The 23,198-nt window shown below is 42.2% G+C and overlaps 4 protein-coding genes across 34 annotated transcripts in view; 1 reads left to right on the top strand and 3 right to left on the bottom strand.

Annotated features, from left to right (window-relative positions):
• clip1a (CAP-GLY domain containing linker protein 1a) overlaps positions 1 to 7,621 on the bottom strand; it is a 22,918-nt gene extending 15,297 nt beyond the window's left edge. For 6 of the 22 annotated variants that reach the window (XM_078086608.1, XM_078086606.1, XM_078086598.1 and 3 more), the window contains exons 1-7: positions 7,301 to 7,441; positions 3,418 to 3,570; positions 1,782 to 2,362; positions 1,295 to 1,419; positions 973 to 1,189; positions 684 to 881; positions 472 to 563 (exon numbers count right to left, since the gene is read on the bottom strand). In XM_078086608.1, coding sequence (XP_077942734.1) covers positions 472 to 563; positions 684 to 881; positions 973 to 1,189; positions 1,295 to 1,419; positions 1,782 to 2,362; positions 3,418 to 3,508 — 1,304 coding nt within the window. In that variant the 5' untranslated portion in view covers positions 3,509 to 3,570; positions 7,301 to 7,441. Of the gene's footprint in view, positions 1 to 471; positions 564 to 683; positions 882 to 972; positions 1,190 to 1,294; positions 1,420 to 1,781; positions 2,363 to 3,417; positions 3,571 to 3,645; positions 3,772 to 6,587 lie in introns of those variants that run through there. The other 16 variants (XM_078086607.1, XM_078086597.1, XM_078086594.1 and 13 more) reach the window with 5 other exon arrangements.
• An 810-nt stretch (positions 7,622 to 8,431) lies between these two features.
• Positions 8,432 to 13,434, bottom strand: zcchc8 (zinc finger, CCHC domain containing 8). Its single transcript, XM_078086613.1, has 14 exons — positions 13,225 to 13,434; positions 13,030 to 13,069; positions 12,852 to 12,926; positions 12,520 to 12,619; positions 12,346 to 12,408; positions 12,121 to 12,224; positions 11,794 to 11,859; positions 11,618 to 11,678; positions 11,395 to 11,531; positions 11,136 to 11,278; positions 10,906 to 11,021; positions 10,422 to 10,508; positions 10,164 to 10,287; positions 8,432 to 9,927 (listed from the first exon to the last, which is right to left on the bottom strand). Exons 1-14 carry the CDS (start codon positions 13,400 to 13,402, stop codon positions 8,780 to 8,782), a joined length of 2,442 nt encoding a protein of 813 aa, XP_077942739.1. The 5' UTR covers positions 13,403 to 13,434; the 3' UTR covers positions 8,432 to 8,779.
• Positions 13,435 to 13,496: 62 nt separating this feature from the next.
• Positions 13,497 to 16,661, top strand: LOC120830689 (uncharacterized). Of its 4 annotated transcripts, none has more exons than XM_040195504.2 (4): positions 13,497 to 13,973; positions 14,831 to 14,960; positions 15,052 to 15,185; positions 15,301 to 16,661. In XM_040195504.2, the coding sequence occupies exons 1-4, from the start codon at positions 13,656 to 13,658 to the stop codon at positions 16,030 to 16,032; spliced, it is 1,314 nt and encodes a 437-aa protein (XP_040051438.2). In that variant the 5' UTR covers positions 13,497 to 13,655; the 3' UTR covers positions 16,033 to 16,661. The 4 variants fall into 4 exon arrangements, with proteins under 4 accessions (XP_040051438.2, XP_040051440.2, XP_040051439.2 ...); XM_040195506.2 differs by having other exon boundaries at positions 13,546 to 13,973; positions 14,831 to 14,944; XM_040195505.2 differs by having other exon boundaries at positions 13,570 to 13,835.
• rsrc2 (arginine/serine-rich coiled-coil 2) lies at positions 16,353 to 23,177 on the bottom strand. Of its 7 annotated transcripts, none has more exons than XM_040195508.2 (10): positions 22,683 to 23,177; positions 21,077 to 21,221; positions 20,755 to 20,795; positions 19,222 to 19,385; positions 18,896 to 19,021; positions 18,657 to 18,773; positions 17,886 to 17,965; positions 17,545 to 17,804; positions 17,343 to 17,432; positions 16,353 to 17,219 (listed from the first exon to the last, which is right to left on the bottom strand). In XM_040195508.2, the coding sequence occupies exons 1-10, from the start codon at positions 22,686 to 22,688 to the stop codon at positions 17,034 to 17,036; spliced, it is 1,215 nt and encodes a 404-aa protein (XP_040051442.1). In that variant the 5' UTR covers positions 22,689 to 23,177; the 3' UTR covers positions 16,353 to 17,033. The 7 variants fall into 7 exon arrangements, with proteins under 7 accessions (XP_040051442.1, XP_040051445.1, XP_040051441.1 ...); XM_040195511.2 differs by having other exon boundaries at positions 18,726 to 18,773; positions 22,683 to 22,885; XM_040195507.2 differs by having other exon boundaries at positions 17,343 to 17,450; positions 22,683 to 22,885.
• Between the last annotated feature and the right edge of the window lie 21 nt (positions 23,178 to 23,198).

Below are 23,198 nucleotides of genomic sequence, written 5' to 3' on the forward strand. Positions count from 1 at the left end.
ACCTATGACATACATACATAAAACCAAAGAGTAGAATTCCGAATATATAAGACCACGTGGTTATCAGTACGTATTTCATTCTGCCTTGTCATCTATGCCCGAGCCTTTCTGCACCACTGAGAGCATTTCAGAGCCCAGCATCTAATGCAAGACGATGCCCGTGTCAAAGTGTCTATGCAAACACACTTACTGATAGTGATGGATGGTTTCCATTGCTAACATAAACACGTGATGATGAAAATGTTCGCTCTGGACTCAACTGTAGCTCTGTTACAGAGGATACTTTGCCTTTATTTAATAGTCAATTATAAAGATACAAGACCACATGGGTGTCAGTTTGTATTTCTGGCGCAGCATGCCCTCTTATTCTCTTCCAACAAACAAAGCCCATATAATGGAAACAATAGATGCTGATGTACTGCCACGGGGGACCGGATATCTGTGACTGGTGATACCTCTGGGAATCCTTACCTACGCTCCTCCTCCAGCTGATTCAGCAGGTCGACTTTGTCTTTGTCTGCAGCTTCTACCAAGGCACGTAACTGATCCATCTTGGTCTCCATCTTCAAAAAAAATAAATAATCCATCAATCAAGCATTGTTGATGACCAGGCAACTCTTATCCCCAAAGCACTTTACGATCAACAGGAGTGTTATTACTGAACCACCAGTGAGAGAGCTAACCTGCTCTTGTTCATCCCGGAGCAGGCAGATCTCTTGCTCCATCTCTCCAACATGGCCAGTAGCCTTGGCAACTTCAGCTCTCTCCATGTCCCTCTCAGCCATAAGCTGCTCAATATGCTGCTGCTTCTCCTTCAGTGCCTCCTGCAGGGCTGTGGTGCCCGAAATCTTGCGATTATACCGCGACGACGTCTCTGTTAGCTATGGAGAGACAGATTACGAGCCCGGTCAGACGGGGGCGTGCGTGCGCCGTGGATAATAACAGATGAAACCGAGCGTGTCCACGTCTCACCAGGCCTGTGCGGCTGGGCTTGGCGCTGACAGACGATGCCACAGAGCTCATGGTGCTGATGGAGGAGGCACTGGGGCTTCGCTTTAGCCCGGATGGTGTGGCCGCTGCTTTGCGAACCGTGGTTTTTGCTTTGGCTGGCGTGGTGGAGGGGAAGCCGATGCGAGTGACTTTGTGCACCGGAGCAAATAAGCCATACTTGGGTTGGCACTGGAAATATCTGGGCACACATAATGGAATACAAATGTAATAATGTGTATAATGTAAATCATAGTCTACATGGGATTAACACGTAAAATATTTGCAGATTCGGTGGCTCTTGTACCTTGTGCCTGCCACTGCGCCGTCGTTCTTTCCTAAAGGCTCATCCAATTCCACACCGCACCACTCGCCTTTAGCAAAATCTGTTTCTCCAAGGAAACGTACCACTCCTGCCTTTGTACCACCAACCTGAGAAGAGAAGACAAAATATTACCCAACATGTCATCTCCTCAACTGGAGAGGGCTAAAGAGTAACCAGCTTTGGCTGGTAATAAACCCTTAATGAGATAGTTCTATAAAAACAGCACAAACATGTACCAGCTTTTAACAGAATGAGGCCAAACGAAGGTCAGCATGTAAAAGCTAATTATTTAAATGCAACAAAATGTTCACGGGTGTACACGCAAACATGTAATCAAAGCTTTCTTTTAACTGACTGAGTTTCCATGCATTCATTTCCCTGTGATTACTAGGAAGAGGAGGGCTTGCTTAGTCATACGGTGGAATATGATGAAGAAATAGTTTTTTTCCGATAATCTAACAAACTTTACCAATACACGGTCGCCCATCTTCAGCTCCCTTTCGCCCTTCTTGACTGATCCCGTCTCCGAGAGGTTGGACACGGATTCACTGTTTGTGCGTGCGAGGTTGGAGGATGGCGCAGCCGGAGCTGCTGGGGCAGCGGGTGCAGCGGGTGTAGCGGAGGAGGCCTTCTTGGTTGCCGTGGTGGTGGAGGGTAACGTTGACTTTGTGGCTGGTGTTTGTGAGGACACGCTGCCGACCGAAGGGGTGGGTGAGGCAGCGCGGGAGGGTGGTGCCGTCTGCGTGCCATTAGCCTCCCCTTCTGTGAGAGACAACTTTGACGGGCGGGTAAATATTCCTCGCAGGGCTTCGCACTGGAAATAGCGCACCCCTGCAACGGAGCCATCGTTCTTCCCGATGGGCTCATCTAGAACGATCCCTGCCCACTGTCCCGGGGCAAACTGGGCATCTCCCAAAAAACGGATGTGGCCAGGTTTGTTCCCGTTTACCCACACACGGTCCCCGACCTGGAAGCTCCCCCCAGCGCTCTCAGCATCTCCTCCGCCGACTCGTGCATCGGATTTGTCGACCGCATTTACTTTAGCTCCCGCTGGAAAATAAGAGGGGGTCTTACATTATGGACGCTTAATCTTGCCTCGGCTTATACGTGTTCACTTACCAACTCAAAAAAAGGTGTAATAAAACAACCTTTCTACGTGACTGAATTGTTAGGGTGTTCAAATAAAATTCCACAGTAAAAAGAAAGCGTGATAATCATACTGCTGTGGTAAAAATTAAATGTAGACTAAATGTTTCAAAAGCATTGTCATTCAGATTCTTACTTTAGTTTTGAAGTAGTAGTTTTCTTGATGCATCTCTGGGATGCAAACATCTCCTTAATGCCATCCCCAATCCACTGCACAAAATCATCACTAGCCTTCCGTATGACGGTGAGCCGCTTACTGAAAACCTAAGCTAAGTAGCACTAGCAAGTGTTTCTCTGGCATCCCTTGAGGAGGATCATGTGACACTTCTCAATACCAAAAGTCAAAATCGGCCTGTCGCAGAACAGTCAAACCAGGGACCAAGATATGCAGTGTTTTACAACAGCACAGTGTTTGCCCTCAGCGAAGGTTAGGTGACCATTTAATATTATTGTTTATCACCTTTCCAATAATTTGAAATATGTCACACGTGACTACATCTTTTAGGTATTAATTGTTCTCTTTTTTTTTCTACAGATGAATGCAAAAGTGTAAAGAAATAAAAATATAGTTATAAAATAGCTGGTAAGTGATGTAATTTATCATTTCTATCCATCCAATTAAATTGACAACTTCTACAGCTGGCTGAAGCTCCTCGCAAAGAGACGCCAGCATGAACCCATGACAAAGACAAAACGCTACAAGGCACTGCAACCTTTAGAGTATTATGACATAACCTGCGACCAAGCTCAATGTAGAACAGGTGTGTTAGAAGAAAGCTGGACACAACGTTTTACTACAAAATAAATTAAAAGTGAAATACATTTTCTATGGTCATTTAAAACACTGAACTTTGTCCCAGAACCACAAGTATGAACAAAAAAAACATGGCTATTGATTATACAAACACTGCCACACGTTCAGCGCGGGTAGAAGGCGGTGCACAGGAGAGGATTCTTACCTGTGCCGGGGTTGGTTTTGGGGGCTCCTGTCCCAGGAGGCCTCCCTATCTTGCTGGGCCCTTTGATCCCACTGGGCTTGGCTGTGCTCATGTTTCCTAAAAAGGGAGGACGGGGGCAAAAAAGGGCTTTTTTGCTCACAAAAAGGTCCCTGTCTGGAAGGGAAAAAAAGAAATATTACTGAAATAAATCAAACAAACCATTTTCTCATTTAGGCAAATGTACCAGACCTTTCCGTCTCTGCTCTGAATGTCGCCGAAAGCAAATATTTTGGTTACCAAGTCAATTATTGACAGCTAAGGATAAGGCCTGTGCATTGACTTGGTTTGTGGTGCTCTGTTAATGGAGGCATTTTGTTTCTGTTATGACAACAAGCTCCTCAGCGCACACACCACGTCACTGTGAAGACCTAAATATATCCTGTCAAAGGCCAGCAGATATGCAGTCTATGTCACTGCCATTACGAACTTGTGAAAAGCTTTTCATCTGTGACCTTGACCACAATACAAGCAGTAGCCCAAATGCTCTCTCACTCAATCTATAAATCTGGCATATAAAATCGTTTAAATCTGCTTGGCAGTTTCCCCATAAAACGAGATTACAGCTGAAATACGACCACGATCAGCAGCAGATTACCATCTTTGCCAGATTAAGTCATCACAGAATTGATTGGCTGAAAGCACTATTTAAACATGGTGCTCACCGGTTATCAGTTTGACTTAATGATACATTATGGTTTTTACTACTTTTGCTTGGACTGACTCATTCAAAACTGAAATAAATACTGTAAAGATTCATCTTTCAGGCCAATCTACAGTCGGATCTGTAGCCTCCACAACATGGACTCTGCAGAACAGGTATATAGAAAGTGGAGGACAACTTTACAGTTTGTTAAAAAGTGTGTGAATCGCAAAGAAATACAAGTTATATCAAATAGGTTTCAATACTATTTTTTCTGTGGTGGGTTCCATATGCAGCTTCGCCCACATGCAGTTCACCTGCAAAGTTTGCCTCTAATTTCTGTACTTGGCATTTGCTTTTGCCCCCAATGGGTGAGAACCAACTCCTGCGCCTTGTCGACTCAAACGGTTTTGAGTCACTTTTAAACAAAGCAAAGACGCTTCACTTCACACTGGGAAGAAATACAATATGTAACTCATACAAACAAAAGTTTAAGAGCTACAATGTGAAGGTTCGAGAAGACACGCTGCAACACCCCCTCCTAGATATTTCTCAACGGATAATAAAGACTGGCCATCAGAACGCACTGACCTAGTTCAAATGCAGCTTTTGAATCGGGTCAAGAAGAGGTCTGAGACGGAAAGCTTTTCAATAGCTGAAGACGGCATGATGGAGCCTATCCAAACATTTAGTAATTCATTTGGCACAAAAACAAAAACAAAAAGACATTGAAAAATGTCAAATTTGATGAATATCCATCAATGACCCATACGCCTGTGGGATATGACTGGTGTGTCTAAAAAACAAACTGCATTATTATAACGTCACCGGGCTTTACTGCGACTTGTGTGAGCATTAACCGAGGATGTTTCAGCTCTGAATGGTGCACTGGAGCAGTCGGCTGAAAATGATCCACTTAGTCTGGAGAATTTCCCACTACAGTGATGTTAATCTTTTGCCGCAGACAGTCGCTCTAATCTGCAGCTGGGAAGAAAGCCAAACACCAATGTTGGGAAAAAGTCTAAGCTAAGGGAATCAATATAGTATTTAATAAAAAGCAAAATTCTGAAGGAGATGAACGGTATAACTAAACTACCTCACTATTCCATGTAGTTAGGATTTTTGTTTTTGGATGTCCATACACACATTGAAAGAGGAAGATGGTAGTCTGTAAAACAGAACTGAGGCTTCTCCAAATGACTGCATGGACATAATCAATTTCAATGTTAGCAATGACAGAGGTCTATGTGCTCAGAGACGGTTAAAGCGATGGATGCGAACCGAAGAGACACCCTGTCTCTTCGGTTCGCATCCATCGCTTTAACAGTGTGAACGTTGGGGAAAACTTCCAAGAAGACAAAACAAAACCTATCTGCAGAACGAGTATCTTCAGAGTGATTCATTGAGCATATGTTGCTGACAACAGAAGTTAAACAGACGTTCGCTGATCTACTTGCATGTTTTGTGATGACGGTAAAAAGATCTGCATCCTCTAAGCCTTCCAAGTACTTGGTAAACGATGGCAGCGTGTCACAAATTACAAAAGTCAGTGGGTCTTTGATCCACGATGCTACTTCCGTAGGTTAGAAATTAGTCATTTATATGGAAATCTTTGAAAGAATTTGTGATTTCCTTAGAAGGTTTTTAATAGAAACACCAGCATTGGGTGATTGGTCGTAGCTGCTTACTACGCCTTTACGGCTTCAGAAGTGTGCAATCACAGACATAGGCCTCACTACCACAGTCCTGTCATCACGAGGGCAAATCGAGCTCTGGTTCTTCCTTTACGAGGAAACATCTGCTGGGATGATTGTGTACCCTGCTCGCACTGACAAAGGAAGGCGTAAAAAAAAAAAAAAAAAAAAAAAAAGCACTAACCGGACATGATCACAACATAGGAACAAGGAGGATTCTGGTATTGTACTGTACTATTGGTAGTATTTTCAAATCAACATCCCTTATTTCACCAAGCGGAACTAAAACGGTCCTACACATGTCCTAGCACTTAGTTTGGCCAGGCACAACTCAAACATTACATTAATAACTAAACTATTAGTTAGTCGAGGCTACAATATTGTATATAACGATGGAGGCAACAAAAAAATACATCATAGCTAGTCACATAAATACCAAAATCCATATAAACACGGTAAAAAGAAGTAAGAAGCCCAGAAGAAATTCAGAAAGTTCCAGAGGTGTTGCAAATCCAACCCTCCACAGCGTTAATGTTACTCGTGTTAAATCAGCACAAACAAGTTCAACGGCTTTTTGTATAAAAACCACGAATGCCGAAGTCGCACCGTGACGCCGTGACACGACGCTGACGCGTGGCCCGGTGCCCCCGTTACGGAAGCTCTCCGGATGAGGCCCTTTTAAGGAGCCTCGCCCGGGCGTCCTTCCCGGGCTAGCGGAGTGAGAGCTGTCGGTGAGGTGGCACATCTGGTGAACAGCGAAGCCCTTTTAAACAACTACAACACCGCGGCTAACTTACCGTACTTATTTAATACACGTTCCTGGGAGGGGTGGGGGCTGTTACCGGTAACTGCCACATGTGCATAACATTACACCCAAGCAACCCACCGACCGACTGACCGCGGCGACTGAAGCAAATTCCGCGAGTCTCCGCTATGTCGCCCACACTGCCGTTACAAGTTCACAGCCCCCGTGACGAACGGTGACGGATCAGCGCAGTTCAACTCTAAAGATAGATTGTCGACTGGTGTCGTTGTTGTTGTTGTTATAAGCGGTTTTCTGACTGCGCTGTCACCTGGATCCCGGATCCCAGCCCGCGATCACGAGAATACGCGTTATACCCGAGTAAGGCTCGTTGCTAAGTAACGTTAGCAGCGAGGCCCGAGCAACACGGTCAACAGCGACCAGGAGCAAGGGAAGCGCTGGCTAGCTAGGTTAGCTAACGATAGCTAAATGAACACCCCCGCAGGTGCCGTTTACACTAACGTTACCGGGAAAACTCTCACCTCGCGGTGCGCGTCCTGGCCGCGAAAGAACCGGCAAGTTTACCGGAAACGCGAGACCTCAACGTGAGCTAAACGCGAACACTGACCCGGTATGTTTCCGTACAGCCCACGTCCACCCGGCAGGAAATACACGGCTAGCACGCCAAGTGGAGAACTACGACTGCTCGGCTTCAGAAGGATCAGAGCCGGGGATAAGAGGCCCGGGGGCCGGGACCTGTCCACCTACCCGCCGGGAGACGTCAGTCGGGAGGGGGGGGAGAGGGGGACGAGCAGAGACGTAACACTCCCTCACTTCTGAGTGGGACAAACTAGTCCACCACACGCACTTTATTAACTGGGTTAAGATAGTCCGGAAGTTAAAGCGGGGTCACGTCAAGCTGAAATGTATTATTGTCCAACCAACAATGTTATATTATTGAAGGATAAAGTGTTCAAGTAACGTTACGGAAGTAACGACTTGAGGGAACAAGGTGGACATTATTCAAGGTTCAAAATACATTTAAATGTATGACACTTTCATGTTGAGAAAACGGAGTTGAAACTCCTGATTTTGTCTGAGGTGAAGCATTATCAGCACACACATGGGATTGTGTATGCATGCATATTTGGATCAGTATTTTAAGAGTATGTGAGTATATTCACGTTTTGGTGTGTACTGTATGTTCAAATATTCTGAAATATGAATTGAACAGTCACAGACCCAAGATTGACATAACATCGACAATGTTGGTAAATTGCCTCAACTATGTTTTCCTAAAAATACAATATTCTCAATTGCCACAACCCAACTGAAAGGCTGCTACATAAACGGGAGACACGTTTTAAAGTAATTAACAATAAAACCACCATGGAGTCAGTAATCCATGATGTGTGAACATTTTTGTAAACCAACAAACCTAAAACAGCAGCCATGTCACCAAAGGTAAAACTGGTGTCAAACTGGAACCCCACCAGGCTCAGGTGTGGCTCAGCAGCTGATGATTATGATGAAAGACAGTAAAGAGTTAGCGAACAAGACACACACACACACCCCAGTGGTAAGGAGGGAGCATGACAACTCAGTATATGATGCTTTTTGTTAAATCTGCATTTGAAAATGATATGTAGCCTTTTGAAAAGGGGAATGAATTGTATATCAGCTGTGAGATTAATCTTTGAGGAGTAGTGAAATAAAAATATAATACTAGACAAAATGGAATAAATCAAGCATTGTAATGTAAGAGGCTCTGATAAAGATAGCCAACAATCAACTATGAAGAGTTAGCGTATGTAGTTTGCCTTCTGTGCTGCCAATTTACAGTCAAAATTAAAATCACACCCACATTGATCCATGGTTGTAAGACTAAATTCAACAAAGCAAGGGGAAGACTTTTTACTCAGAGCATTTTGAGCGAGACAAAAATAGAAAACAATATTTATACATCATTAAGTCAGGGAATGACAACTTTTACACCAATGAACAGCACAGGTACCACAAATGCTTCAAAAAAAGAAAAAAGGGACTAGTTGGTCAAAATCTATAAACCTTCACTGTAGCATCCCTAAATGCCTGCCGTTGTGGTAGGCAACAGATAAAACGCGTATATACAAAGCAGATATTCAACTTGGTAAAAAATGAGAAACCGCTAAAATGATGCTAGAGTGGATGTCCATGAAAACGTCCATGTGTCCATTCATTTGTTAAAAATGTCCATGTATGTCATTTTTATTTTTTCTTCCCCAAACTTCGGGGGGAACTTTTAAGCAAGTCTCTGATCCTTAGGTATGTCCCTGTAGCTTCAGCAACCTCAGTGAACTCTGGTGTATCTTCAAATGGAACAATGCCAGCTGCAAACTTGCTCCGATGAGGAACAGCGACTACCTTCTCGTCATTAGACAAACACATCTCTCTGCGCTCTGGGCTCTGCGGGTTGTCTTCATCGCATTTGACTGGATCAGAAATTTGGGGTCTAACATCTTGGGCTTCGACTGGACCAGGACTCTGGGGGCTGTCATCTTGGGCTTCGACTGGACCAGGACTCTGGGGGCTGTCATCTTGGGCTTCGACTGGACCAGGACTCTGGGGGCTGTCATCTTGGGCTTCGACTGGACCAGGACTCTGGGGGCTGTCATCTTGGGCTTCGACTGGACCAGGACTCTGGGGGCTGTCATCTTGGGCTTCGACTGGACCAGGACTCTGGGGGCTGTCATCTTGGGCTTCGACTGGACCAGGACTCTGGGGGCTGTCATCTTGAGCTTCGACTGGACCAGGACTCTGAGGACTGTCATCTTGGGCTTCGACTGGACCAGGACTCTGGGGGCTGTCATCTTGAGCTTCGACTGGACCAGGACTCTGAGGGCTGTCATCTTGGGCTTCAATTAGTTTTGGACTGCGAGAGCATCTCTCCTGATCCCTCGGAGTTTTACTGCTGTGGCAGATCTCTGCAGGGCTTGTTGTGTCCATCACATCTACTTCCGTTTTGGTGCAGACATGAGGAGGTGTGGACACACTTGGTGCACTGGGTACATGTGTTCTCGTTGCAGGTGTCTCACAGTCACTATTAGTGCCAGTATCAGCATTTTCAAGAGCAGCCCAGATCAGCCTCTGCTGTTCCTCCAGTTCTTCCAATGTCAATTCATCCTCCGTTTCGTCTACAACGTCATCAAGGACAACCCATTTTTGCCCCCGCAAAGCTGGTGAGCCATTAGTTGGGGTGGGAGGAGGTGTACCTTTAGGGAGAGGTGGGGGAGTTGGTGTAGCAGGAGGAGTACCTCGGGGTAGAGGAGGTGGTGAACTGAAGCAAGGGGAGCCAGGAGGTAGCGGAGGTTGGAACTGGAAATCACCTGTGCTGTGATTATACGGCGTTCCTGGGTCTGAGGAGAGACACCCAAAAATAGAAAGTGAGTGTTACTCTGCATTATTCTGTATATGAGCTGTGGATATAAACAAGGGGCCTCTTTTTAAATGTGGCAAACAAGTCACGAAGCAACAGCGTGGATGACAAGATTAAGAAAATTACAGATTACTGCTTCAACCTTTGTTATAAAGTAACTTGAAAAGGACGCAGGATGACGAGCCTGCTGAAAACGTAACTGAGGTGAATAGTTACCCGATTCAATATCCATGTCAGAGCTCCTATCGGACTTCCTGTCAGGGCTGAACCGGGTCTTCTTCCTTTCGTGTGGAGATGACTCGGACTCATGCCGTCTCTTGCTGCCGGTTGTATCACCAGGCTGTTTGCAAGAATGACACATGGTGTGAAAATATTTGGGGTTGTGCCCAAGGGGGTTTAAAAAAAGAAGATTGTAAGATCTAAGCTAATGAGCAGTTGCGGCCTACAAGAGTTAAAGGACTTCAAGAGAATTACCTTAGGGAAGTTTTTGGACAGGTAGGCTGCATAGTTTTGTTTGAAGTGGTTGGTCTGCATTGGAATTGAACCATACTGCATGAACTCCTGGTGGTCAGAAATTGAAACACAATGAGATGAGCAGGTTTAAAGATGCCCTGCTATTAGCACTGTCACTGAAATAACATTGTGCAGCCATTTCTTTATGATAAGACTAAATAAAAACATGTAAAGTGACTCCTTGCACTGCATTTACAAAAAAATCAATGACCTCAAATGTGTAACGAAAAATAAAAGAAATCAATGTGATGATTTAAGTATTATTAGAATTTTAGAACAGATACTGATGGAATCACATTACAGAATGCAGCATTAATTTCCATTTTCCTCCATTGGATTTAGAAAACTGATGATATAAATAACACTAATATGAATATAATTCAGATACCTGAAATCACATCTAACTAGTGATTTGGTGAATACAAGTTTGTGTTGTGGGACTTACATCTTTCATGTGGTGAGAGGCCGGTACGTTGAAGCCAGGGAATTCAACCAGCTTGGAAACATCATAAGAGCTGTTTTGTGAATTGCTATTCTCCGTAAAATTACCTTCAATCGAATCTAGAGAACAGAAAAACAGTATTTCTGTAACTAAGTCAACATTATTATGTTTCCCTGTAGTTTAAATCAAGAATAAAATCAAGTAAGCAGGTTTCAATTTCATCCAAAACATACTTTTTCCATCATACATTGCCAAGCCAGAGTTCTCCGTCTCTGCCTCTTTGAGCCAACCTGGCGGGTAGCCCAGTTGCCTCATGCGATAAATCAGAGGAGGGAGGGTGTTGGCATCAAGTCCCATGGCTCTCAACAGCTCCTCGCTGACCAAAGAATGTAAAACATTTAGATTATCAAGATTTATTTTTACTTGGTACAATAGATATTTAATGCCAACAAATGATGTTTGTGGCTGTGGTTTTCAAAATAGAAATCCTACCTCATGATTCCTGGCTTGTACTTAGCAAACCTCTCCTCCACTTCATCAGCATGGTACCGCTGGTTACTCTGCATGGTCTGGTTGCTGCTGTGATTGAACTCCTTTCTTCTCTCATTTATCACAGCCATGTCTTTAGGCTAGGATGGTAAACATGAAATGTTGAAAGTAAAGACCCTTGTTATATTCAACTTTAGCTGATATAATAATGCTTACTTGTTCTTACCTTGGGACAGTCTCTCAGCTGATGACCACTCAACCCACAGTTGAAACACATTGATTTGGATCTATGGTGAACAGATAAGTGATCATCTCGTTATAGAACTACATGCCACACAACAACAAAAGAAAGTCAAACTAAAGATGAAAAACGAATGGACCTTCATTAAAAACACAACATACCTTTTGTCTTTCATCTCTACTTCCAGTCCATCTGTGCCGACGACTTGGTTGAATGACTGGTGATAGCTTTGCAACATTTCAGGAAGGTTTATTATGTTTGTGCACAACAAAATTTGCATTTCCACACCTCAACAGAAATCCCAATTATATGCAGGATATTTCAATAATAAACCACATCTTAATTCACAACATATTGACTTTAATTTGAACATGTATATCACATGTGAAAATAGTTTTCAAATGTGCAACTTATGTTCAGAACCGATGAACTGACAGACTACACTGTTGAGTTTAGATGAGGCGTTAATTCATCTATTTTGAGGATACGCTGGAATGTCCCAAGCGTCAGTCAACTGGGGGTTTTCGTTCACCAGAGGCTGTCCGAGTTTATCAATACTGAATGTGGTGAAATACAGCACACTTCCAACCACCTAAAAGGCAGGAAGAGAAGAGATTAATAAATGATGGTATTGCAAGTAGACCATGACAAAACGGTTTCTTTTCTTTATAACAATAAATTGTGCAACACGCAAAACAATATTAAAACCTCACTTTAAATGCTTCAGTTGTGGAGGAGGACTTCTGCAGCTCTTCATCCATAGCAAATGCTGAATTCTTTATACAGGATAGAAGTTTTTTTTAGCAAATCCAAAAATAAATATATATATATATATATAGATATATACTGATATTAATTTACACTAAAGGTATATTCTGAGTAGACACCTGAGGTTTCATTTGGATGGAGTTGATCTTTTCATTGCCTGGTTTCTGGTGCTTTAAAAGCACATTCCAGATGCAGTCTTCAATTTCTTGACGACAGAGCCTAAAAGAAGGGGATTAATTGTAGTGTTTTGTTATCAATTTAGAGATGAGGTGCACACAGCAAGACAATGAATACGATTCACTTCCATTGTATCAGCCGCAATGCAACAACTATAAGACGGTTCGAATATGTCCACTGTTATAACATTAATCTAGCGGTCAACATAGACGGACTATGACCACGTACACTATAAAAAGCACAAGTGAGGAAATAAGTACACTTGACTCCTTACTTTGAAATAATGTTGTTGGCATAAAAGATTTGAAGAGCTGGCCCGTCGGTGTTGACATCTTCAACTGTGATGCCACTGAAACGTCACGAGGCAAAAACCGCGTTAACGTTGGGGATCAGTTCAGATTCATTTAACGTTAAATGCGCATTTCTTACTGTCAGTTACAAGAATATGTTACCTTGGCCGTGTCAGGATGTTCAGTTTTCTTCTCAAATCTTTATGTAAATCTACGAGTTAAGTTAACAGACTGGACACATACACAAGAGCCACTGTCGTACACGTCGAGGTTGTGCGCGTTCTGTTTGGGTTGCAGTTGCTAGTCTGCGTTAGCATGTGCTACAACAACATGCTAGCACACACTTTGACACAAGGATATTCTCTTCCACGAGTCTCCGGACGGAGTCGTCAGACGTATCCGGCAGGCCGCCGACCAGGCTCTTCTCCTCCCGGTCTTCATCGTCGCTTGTGAAGCGAATGTGCGTCGGGGCCGTCGGCGCCAAGTCATCGAGCTGCTCGAAGAGCTCACTATCCCCGAAATCCACTTCAGCCATTTTCACCCAGCTCTGCGGAAGAGGAAAGGAGTTCAGAGGTGAAAAAAGCGCTTCTTTGTATTCATTGGTTCTCCTTATGTCACGTGTGCGTATTAAGGCGTGTTAATTTAGCCCACAGCGTTGAATTGCAGGTTGGTATCTCAGATTACAAAAAGGCAATTGGCACACCAGCGTTACTTTGTAGCGTAACATCTTTTCTGTAATATGTATAACTAACTATTTTAGTTGCAAACAGACCACGACCACGCAGCCTATGAGGAGCCACGTGTATTCAAAGCGTCCTCCTCTGTCCCTAAAACATCGTTCAGGGATTAAAACCCCAGTCTGGCGTTTTTGTTTGTTGACTCGGTTTTTATTTGGTGGGGATTTTTGCAGCCGTTTAACCTCTTTGCCATTCGGATTTCCACTTTTGCAATTGTTACCCAATGAGAAGGTGAATTTGCATGCAGCAATGTCAAGTTGCTCAACTATTCACTTAACTTTACCCCAATGGGACGGGGGTTCACGGAAAATACGCTATATTTACTTAGTGAATCTGACATCGTTCAGTCTGACGCAGAGTTCCAACAAGGTGAGAGAAGTCTCGCGCATGTTCTTTCATCAAAAATGCTGGATTTACTTTGTAATTATATGAGTTTACAGATTACACAATTGTCCCTCGGCGTCGTGGAGGATGATTAATGTTGTTGTGCTGTTTATGCTCCGATGGGCATATCCACTACTCAGTTTGGTCGCAGCAGGGAGTATGGACGTCTCAGTTCATGACCACAGGTATAAACAAAGCTTTAAGCTTTACTGGCTCAAAGGTGCGCACGCGTAGAAGAGTGAGCACCGCGACCACGTGGGTTTTCTTGGGATGGGCTTCATAAATGAACCTAACCGGGAATGCAGCGCGCTGCGATCGCAAGACTGGCTATTCTCAAATGAGTCAAATATTGTAGAAATCCATCATTAACTTGTGTGTTGTCTTTTTTGTCAAAATACTTCAGGAATCAGGAAACATTTATTGCCATAATCTGTCAGACAAGGAATTTGACTTGGCGGTTGGTGCATAACAGGACAGTACGACAATGACAACATAGTGCAAGAGGAATAAAATAAAATATAATGCAATGGGTTAGTAGTATAAGGCTATGGGTTAGTTTAAAAATAAAGGAATAAAAGTTACAAATATTTAAAAAATAAAAATAAAGTGCACAGAAAGTGACAAATGAAAGTGACGTGTGCAGTGTGAAAAAGTCAGTGGGGGATTAGGGCTCTAAAACATAATTCACAACAACTTACACACAAAAGGAGTGTGAGAGCCTGTAACGACAGTTAAATTATACAATCAAAGATGCTGAAATATTTACACAATATTCTATATGTAAAAACATCAATCAAATGTATTGATTGCAGTACTGCATGTATCATCTGTATTTGTTTCAGAGCCCGGTGGTTCCTCTTTATTTAGGAGCAGATGTCTTCTCGAACACAGACATCCGCACAGAGAACCATCCCAGATATCACGCCAAGTTTGCCAAGAAAGGATTCGCAACAAAAGTACATTTTTCCTCAGGTGAAATAAGCTAGACAAAATGGTACCACGAGGTTTAACAAGATTGTACACAAACACACACACACAGACTAAAACATTGTTTCTTTTTCAGCATTCAGGTTCCATGGGTTGAAGGTCCATACATCAAACAACAGCCTCTGGTTCTACAGCATTCAAGGACTTTTTCGAGTGGCCTTTGAGATGTACAGCAAGGAGGAGCAGCTTGCTGTTTTGGAGAACTTCCAGGTGCAGTACAGATTAAATTCTGCATATGTTTGCATTATACATTTGCTTTGTTTTGAAAATATCACAATCTATATATTTTTTTGTTTTCAATATTTTCATGCGTTTCCTTTTGTAGGATGTTTGGAAATCACAGATAAATGACAGCCCCCTGGAGATGAGTTACAACCTGAATGTTCAGCTTGGACTGCCACAACCTCAACGTTGCCATGGTGACAGGGAGTCAGTGGATGTGCATTGCGGTGAAACTGGTGATACCTCAGCAGATCACGATTATTGTTCTTTGCCCAAGCAGAGCTCGCAGGCTGAGCAAAGCCAACAAGTTCTATCAACACTGAGACAGAAATTGCACAGCTTGGATGACAAACTCTCCTCGGAGACTCAAAGCCACACAGACCGGTTGGAGACCGTATCGATGCTTTTGGACAACATTGACCGGTACGTAAATGGGAAGCTGGAAGAAAAGGACGTGATGGAAACTGTGTTATCCCTGCTTAAGGCTAAGGACTGGGGGTGTGCGTATTCCAGTTCCCTGCTTTGTGGTATAGGACGATGGCTGGGGCAACAGTTTCATGCAGCCAACAACAGCATCAGCCATAAAGTGGAGGGCTTTAAAGTGCAGCATATCGAACGCATTAGCGACTTGCCTCCTGCGGAAGAGCTGGCCACAGAGCTGTTCCCAGTCGCCATGCAAACCCTGCTGCTCCATTGGATGGGCTTAAGTGACGAGTCCACGGTGGAGAGGAGACACAGCGAGTACCCGATCCTGCTCCTCATCCTGGAGTTTGCCAACCACAACCTCATCACTGGTGTGGCTCATGTGCTCTACTCCAGTCTAATATGTAAATAGGAGTTGTTTTCCAACACAAAAACCTGTTGTTTTTTTAGGAAGTTACAGTATCATTCTTCAATTGTCTTTTGTATGTGCTGTTGTACATTCTTGCTCTGGACACTTTATTCTTAGAAACATGCCATTTCTATCAGGTTTGGTAACAAAGATGATAATCATTAACTTTCAGTGGAAGCACCTTTTCTTGACATAATCTTGCTTTGCAAAATGTTTGATACCAAGCAGTGTGTTTAGCTAGATAAGATGTATGCTATTTTTTATGGTCTAATGCAGTATATAAATACAGCTCCAATAACTTGACATCAATTCATTCCATATAATTTTGACAAGATTATATTGCTTTATGGATGGACTTTGGTAAAATAATTACAATTTTAGTTAAACATCAAACCGTGGTAACATTTAAGTTAATTAAAACAAATGTAATCAAAAGATATTGGATAAATGTAAATGTGAGGTGATGTATGAAATCTTATTTAACACAAATTTTTATTTAAAAAAGCTTTGAAGTGTGTGAATCTTCCATCAAGCACATCGATGTCCGTCACAATCCAAAAGACAAAATGAAAACTCAGTTTAGGTTTTCATTTCCAGGCAGGAAAAATAAATCCATGTCATTCAGATAAGCATCTAAAGTTAATCTTGCTTTTTTTTTTGTTAAGTGGATGTAAACGGTTTACTTGAACCACATTATATTCAGTTTATGTTGAAACAATCACATATCAATATATGAGTTTAAAAAAAAAAAGCTACCACATTATTCAAACATATCTAATTTGAACCAGTATCAACCAGTCAAACGATGCCTCCTTTTGCAAAGATTACAGTACAGATTCATGAACACTGCGACAAACTCTGCATCAGGCTATTTACAATATATGTTCCAATATGCAAGATGTTTGTCTATAAATAAATTACAGATCCGGGCGAGCTTGAGGGCTAGCGATGAATTAGTGGTCCTATACGATCACATGAGTGGCATAGACGTCCAATATTTGGCCCTAGATGGAATCCATGCCACGTGAGAAGGAGGAGGTGAAACCGAGGCCCATTCCCCTCTGGGTGTGTGTCTGAGAGCGAGCCATCTCATACTGAACGTCAAGGTTCCTAAACATCTCCTCCTGCTTTTGAAGAGTCTTCAAACCCTCCTCATTCAGTGGTTTGGCCACTTCAGGTTCATCCTCTCCCTGTAAAGACACCAACTGCAATTAACTCCAAGAAGTTCAGATTAGAAAGCCTGAAGTGGTGGACGGATGATTTTACAGCAATATCAAAGACCCATTGGTTGAATAAATTCCAATTATACTTGCCTTGATACCCATTAGTTTGCGGAATTTAACATTTTGGTTCTTGTTCCCAAAGTTCAGCTTCTCCCACAACTCTGCTGTCTGTGACTTGTCCTTAAAAATACAAGCATCCTTTGATAATAAATATATAATCATTAAAAAATATTCATATACTCATACATATATACACACACATAAATAAATAAAGAGCTATATTTAATCTTACCCCCTCCTTCTTTCCCTGCCAAAGCATCTTCCTCTTTTTCTCCTGCTCTGCAAACTTCATGGGGTTCACAGCGGATGGGTTGTAGAAGCTGGGAACAGCAATGCCAGTTTCTGCCAGCGTCTTTGCTTGAAGGGCTGCCATCTGTGCTGCCATGGCTATCTGAGGCGTGACCTGGGTCCCAGAGGCCAGGAGGGCTGCCACATTCAGGGCAGGGTGGGTGGTGGCCACTGCGGTTGCAACTGCCGCGATGGGCGCAGTCACTGAAAAACAAGATGCAGACGAGCGTTGTAAGCAACTGATTTAATCCGGCTTAAAGAAAAGGCACAGCAAGCCCTTCTCACCTGCAACTATCTCATTCTGCTGCTGTTTCTCCAGCAGTTCCTTCTCTTTTTGCTCTTGTAGTTTCTTGGCTCTCTCCAGTCTGGAAAAGGAAAAAGTGTTTTTACCCTAAAGCCAATTGCTTTCACTGCAAAGTGATAATATTATGTGCGATCCAAAATAGCATATCTCCACATGTTGGAGACATCGTCAGACAGAATTTTCTCTTGGAGAAAGTCTCTCTTGGAATATCTTGTATTTTAGACAGGGGACAGCAGAGAATTGAAATGAAGGTAGAGAAAGGAGGGGTAACATGCAACAAAGGTCCCCGGCCAGACAAATGTGGACATTAAAATGTCATGGTCAGTGTTTTAGAGACCCACAGCAGCAGTTCACCCCACCGATCACCATTTTACAGTACTTGTTTTCCCCACCAACGTGGTTTTATGAACAACACGGCTCTCTGGAAAGTGTAACTTGGATGAGAGTCAGATAACAGCCAAGCTCAGACGTCTACAACTTTCATTAGAATCATTTCAGGCTTGAATGGTGGCTGATGGCCAGCTTTAAATTGATTTCCAATTGGTCACATTAATGCGTGGTCACAAGTGCTTAAACTCATCATGTTCTTAAACTGTCAGGCATTATAAAGTCGGTGAAACCTTTCAATGTATGATTTCTTTTTTTGAAGCTGGTATTACCCAGATGCAATAAGCACCTCTACCATTTCTTGGATTTGGCCAGAACAGAATGACGGATCTATATTGTAAACGCCCTATGAACTGTTGCCTTGCCTTCTGGCCAGGGCCTCTTGTGCATCCATAGCTGCGTTTCGGCCCCGGAAGGCAGGTGGATTAACAGACCTGCTTCGACTCTTCCTGCGCACTTTCTCATTCTTTTTCTTTCGCTCCCTGATGGTACAAGCAAAGGAAAAAAAAAACATACTGTTAATAAGTAGAATGGTAGGCAAGCAGGACAACGGTCAAACAATACTTAATCCCAGAAGGTATCCGGGTAATTGAACTGAGCCCACCTGCTTTTACTGCGACTTCTGCTGTGATGGCGATGTTTGGTCCTTGAACCTGAGCGAGACCGAGCTTTCTTCTTCCTGTCACGGCTTCGGGATCGTCGTCTGTCCTTACTTTTGCTGTGAGGCCGTCTGAAAGCAATAGGATTAGCAATAAAATAGAAAGTATAAGAATGTTTTGTGTTTCTGGGCTTTCAACTAATGCTAAATATTCTTCCAAAGACAATATTAATCTAGAAACTATAACATACCAACGAATATTCCTTCTGAGTTATTAAACAAGTTAAACCTGCCGAACATAGTTCTGTATACCGGTCATCGACCTGACGAACCTCTCTCGCGAGTGGGACCTGGACAAGCTCCGCCCCTTGGAGGGTCTCCTCTCTTTGCGTCTGGATCGCTCCTCTCCATTCTCCGCTGAAAGTCTCTCCGGCTCTTGCCGCTCGTCTGTTTTTCTGTGTGATTTCGATGGCTTCTCAGAGTCCCCCTTTCGTCCCTGTTTTAAGAAGAAGTTGTCTCTTTCAGGAAAATAGTGCAACAAAGAGAGTTAGTACCATGGCGTAGGGCAGACGGTATGTAATAAATAAATGTTGACAAGTTGAGAAAAACCGTGTCATTTAAAATTCACTTTCATAACATACAGAAGGACATTCTGTGACCATGATTCTTCAGTGTGGGCATTTCTGCCAGTATGGACTAATGTAAATGGAATTCCATTGAAAACTGAAAACTCTGGTCAGACCGCACCTTGACCCGTAACACAAAAAAATGTTTTACCACCACACTATTTCTGTGAATGTAGCACTGGAAGCCAATTCATGTTTTTGATGTTGCTTTTTGTACCAACAAAGCACTGTCAGTTACTTTCAATGTAAAAGGTAATTAATCAAACCAGACGGTTTGGAACGTCTTGCATCTTTTAACCGTAAACTGTACAAACTCATTCTAGAAAAACTAAAATGGTTTGTTCAGTTCACCAAAGGCAATTCGATGTACCCAAAATGCTTTGAATTATAAATCCCTAAAAGGTGAAAGTAGGGATGGGCATCAAACTTACTTCGTACAGCTTCTTTACTTGCTTCATCCAAATCACAATAATGATTTTATGTCAAAAACACTTGTTAAAATAAAATGATATATTTCTACAATCTTTTTGGGCCATAAATATCAGTACCATTTTATCTAAAACTCTCTTCATTAGAATCACACCAACTTCGTCTCATGTGAACATGGTTTGGAACTGGTCTTCCTTGGTATGATGTCACTGAAGAGGGAGTTGTTACTCTTTATCCAGACAAATTAGTCTGAATTACTGAAAGAATTACTTAAAAATTGTTTAATCATGCCCATCCCTAGCTGAAAGATGCCAGAGTTCATTTAATTTGTTCTACAAATAGTGTGAGACAAATAGGAGTTTGAATGGCAGATAGTTACCTGTCCCAGTAGTAGACATATTATTTTGCTATGTCAGCAGGGTCTTCTGTTCAGTCTCTTCGTGCATAAGCACGCTGAGTATGATTTATTATAGAAATGTTATCATGTGATCTACACACAGTATTTAACAAAAAAATAAAAATCTACTCTTCACCATTTAGTATGGTTACAAACAATGACAGATATCCAAGGATAAAAACGTCCTTTAAGACATGTCAACATGGAGATGGTTTAAAAAAAAAAAAAAAAAAAAACACCTTTCCATGTGCGTGGGCCCATTTGAGTCTATTTATTTTGTTCTGGATTTTGGTAACTAATAAATTAAACCTTATCGAAACATACTCACCTCAACCTACAATTAACAAGGAAAACACCGTAGGCATTCAACATCACATCAAATGTCTATTCATAGAAATGGATGAATCAATTACCTCTTTACTCCTGCTGCGACTGCGTCGGTATTTTCTGTCACCTGAAAACAGCATGAAGCAGAGTGCTGACAAATATACATTATAGCAAACCCGTAAAACAAAACAATGCTGAGTAAAGAACATTCGGACAAACACACAGTACATTATGCAGTAGTTCCTGTTAGCGAGAAAAATTGAAAGATTAAATTTCCTAAATGAGTTGCCCGCTGTTTTCTTGCAATAAATTCTCTGAATGGATCCCATTGGACCAAATGTCATTCCAAGGACCAAATTGCTTTGGCATTTTCAGCGCGGCCTGGGTAGTGTTTTACTGAATACTAACGTTTTCGGTCCCTGGAGCGTGACCGTGACCGTGAATGGTAGTGTTTGGAGCTCCTGGGGGATCTGGATGACTCCATGCTGTGTTTTTTTCTGTGATGTACCGGGGAGGCTGTTCTGGTCATGTCAACCGAGTCATTGTCGCTTCCCTGGAAGAGATGGATACATGGTCAACACATTCAACGGCATGGCGCATTGTGTCATTTTGTGAAAACCACGGCCATCAAAGGGGAAAGCAATTGCCACCACGATATGTAACAAAAGGCTTCCTATCGTGGTCAGTTGGTTTTATGACGGGATAAGGGAGTAAGCGGTTAGCAGGCCCATAGCTGCATAAATACACTTTTGTCAACCCATTTTTTGGGGCATCTTTTCATAACTAAGTTCAATAAATTGTTTTCCCCTCTGATGTGTGCGGGACTTAGATGCACTCTATTCACACTGATGTCTTTGTTGTATAGTAGTGATGTTGTTATACTGGAATTTCTGACTTGACTCGTTTTGATATTTGATACTAAGAAGGAAATGGAAGAAGAGCAGTGAATGCAGCTACTAACACGTGGATGTATCAATACTGCTGAAAATGTATAACCGTTACAAATAATGCCTATTGGTAATTCAAATAGCTTTAATATAGAATTTAATATTTTTTACAATGCGACTAGATACATGCCTCAAGGCAGATATATTAGTCCATTACATTTGAATCAGAACACCTGGACAGTGATGACCGTATACCTTTGCTAAATCCTACATTCCAAATTAAACACAATTAAAAGTGGTAACATGTGAATCACACAGCCATTTTCATAATGTGTCTGCATGTGAAATGGAATTCTAACGTACACTAAGACGCAGATGCTTTGTAAATAGTGTAGCAGTTTGTTTCAGCCCTACAAAATAGAAAGAAGTATCTCACTAATCACAACACACTCTCAATGTGTATATCCTTCCTATATAGTATTTATTTTAACAGCTCCTGTTGCCTGTTAGATAAACACAACTAGGAGGCAGAGGGCATTTGGATAAAAAGCGCATTGAAGTCAAGCGTTGGGTGCGATATTCCCCATGTTCTTCACCACTCCTTTGACCCTCTTTGTTAATGCTTTACACGGTTCTCAGGAATAATATAACTCAGTAACGTTAAAGTCAAGTTGCGTCACAATACATACAAATTAAAACTGTAGTCTCAAATGTGCTGTTATTAGCACGACTGACGTTAACTAAGCATAAATAGTAACGTTGGCAATACATTGGGTTAAAAAGCTGCAAATGATACGGATTACTAAATGTGACACTTTCCTCAGCTGAATCAAAATACGACACAGGCTCGATTTCATGAACGTCATTGCATCGCTTTTTCGGGGCATTCAAACAAAAACAAGCCCGTTAGCCAACATGCTATCCACATTAGCTAAATCCCACTACGTTCGCCATTCATACTTCAATCAGGAGTGGTTTTAGCGTTAGCTTGGTGGCTAAGCTAACCAACGCTAACCGCCATCTTAAAGAAAAAGTATTTCCAGATATAATCGTAAACCGACCATAGTTAAGTCGTTCTGCGTGTATCTAGATGTTGGATTCCGTTATAAAATGCGTATGGTACTTACCGACATAATTCCGAAGCACTATCTAATATTTTGGTTAAATGTAACAACACTATTGTTGACCGTGCGCGCACGGAGAGGTGCTAAGCTGCTACAGTGCCGCTGCGTTGCTCATCTCGTATGTCCAAAGTTGCCAGGTTTACCTCTTCTATCCCCTACTTTCAGGCAAACACTAACAGAGTGGTGTGGCCCAGATCAGATTGAGCGGACCAAACCACATAAAGGGGTGCAGCAAATACTTAAATGTAGTGTAAATAAATTGTAACCAATAAATTAAATAATACGTAAATAAATAACAATCCGGGGATATTCGGTGTTTATAATTTTGATTATGGAGGTTGATAAACTGTACTAATAGAAATGGTGCTGATTTTTATTTTCCTTTGAAACAAAAACCCCATAAAAATGAAATGATAATAATAATAACTCCTCTTTAAATCACTGCCGTAAATTTAACAATAGTCAGATCACTTATACTTAAAAGACCAAAATGTATCCAGCCTGGCAACACCGAAACGA

The sequence above is a fragment of the Gasterosteus aculeatus genome, chromosome 13 (assembly GCF_964276395.1).
Source record: "Gasterosteus aculeatus chromosome 13, fGasAcu3.hap1.1, whole genome shotgun sequence".
In the NCBI taxonomy this organism is placed as follows: domain Eukaryota; kingdom Metazoa; phylum Chordata; class Actinopteri; order Perciformes; family Gasterosteidae; genus Gasterosteus; species Gasterosteus aculeatus.

What these genes read in the sequence shown, in the direction of transcription:
- zcchc8 (XM_078086613.1), bottom strand. Translation starts at nt 13,402, where the DNA reads ATGGCTGAAGTGGATTTCGGGGATAGTGAGCTCTTCGAGCAGCTCGAT. An exon ending in GACGCTTGGGACATTCCAGC is followed by an intron (nt 11,860 to 12,120) that starts GTATCCTCAAAA and finishes AATGTTGCAAAG; the next exon opens with CTATCACCAGTCATTCAACC. An exon ending in GGCAATGTATGATGGAAAAA is followed by an intron (nt 11,022 to 11,135) that starts GTATGTTTTGGA and finishes TCTGTTCTCTAG; the next exon opens with ATTCGATTGAAGGTAATTTT.
- LOC120830689 (XM_040195504.2), top strand. Translation starts at nt 13,656, where the DNA reads ATGAGGAGCCACGTGTATTCAAAGCGTCCTCCTCTGTCCCTAAAACAT. An exon ending in TGACGCAGAGTTCCAACAAG is followed by an intron (nt 13,974 to 14,830) that starts GTGAGAGAAGTC and finishes TATTTGTTTCAG; the next exon opens with AGCCCGGTGGTTCCTCTTTA. An exon ending in AAAAGTACATTTTTCCTCAG is followed by an intron (nt 14,961 to 15,051) that starts GTGAAATAAGCT and finishes TTTCTTTTTCAG; the next exon opens with CATTCAGGTTCCATGGGTTG.
- rsrc2 (XM_040195507.2), bottom strand. An exon ending in AGGTCCCACTCGCGAGAGAG is followed by an intron (nt 19,022 to 19,221) that starts GTTCGTCAGGTC and finishes TATTGCTTTCAG; the next exon opens with ACGGCCTCACAGCAAAAGTA. An exon ending in CAAGAGGCCCTGGCCAGAAG is followed by an intron (nt 17,966 to 18,656) that starts GCAAGGCAACAG and finishes TTCCTTTTCCAG; the next exon opens with ACTGGAGAGAGCCAAGAAAC.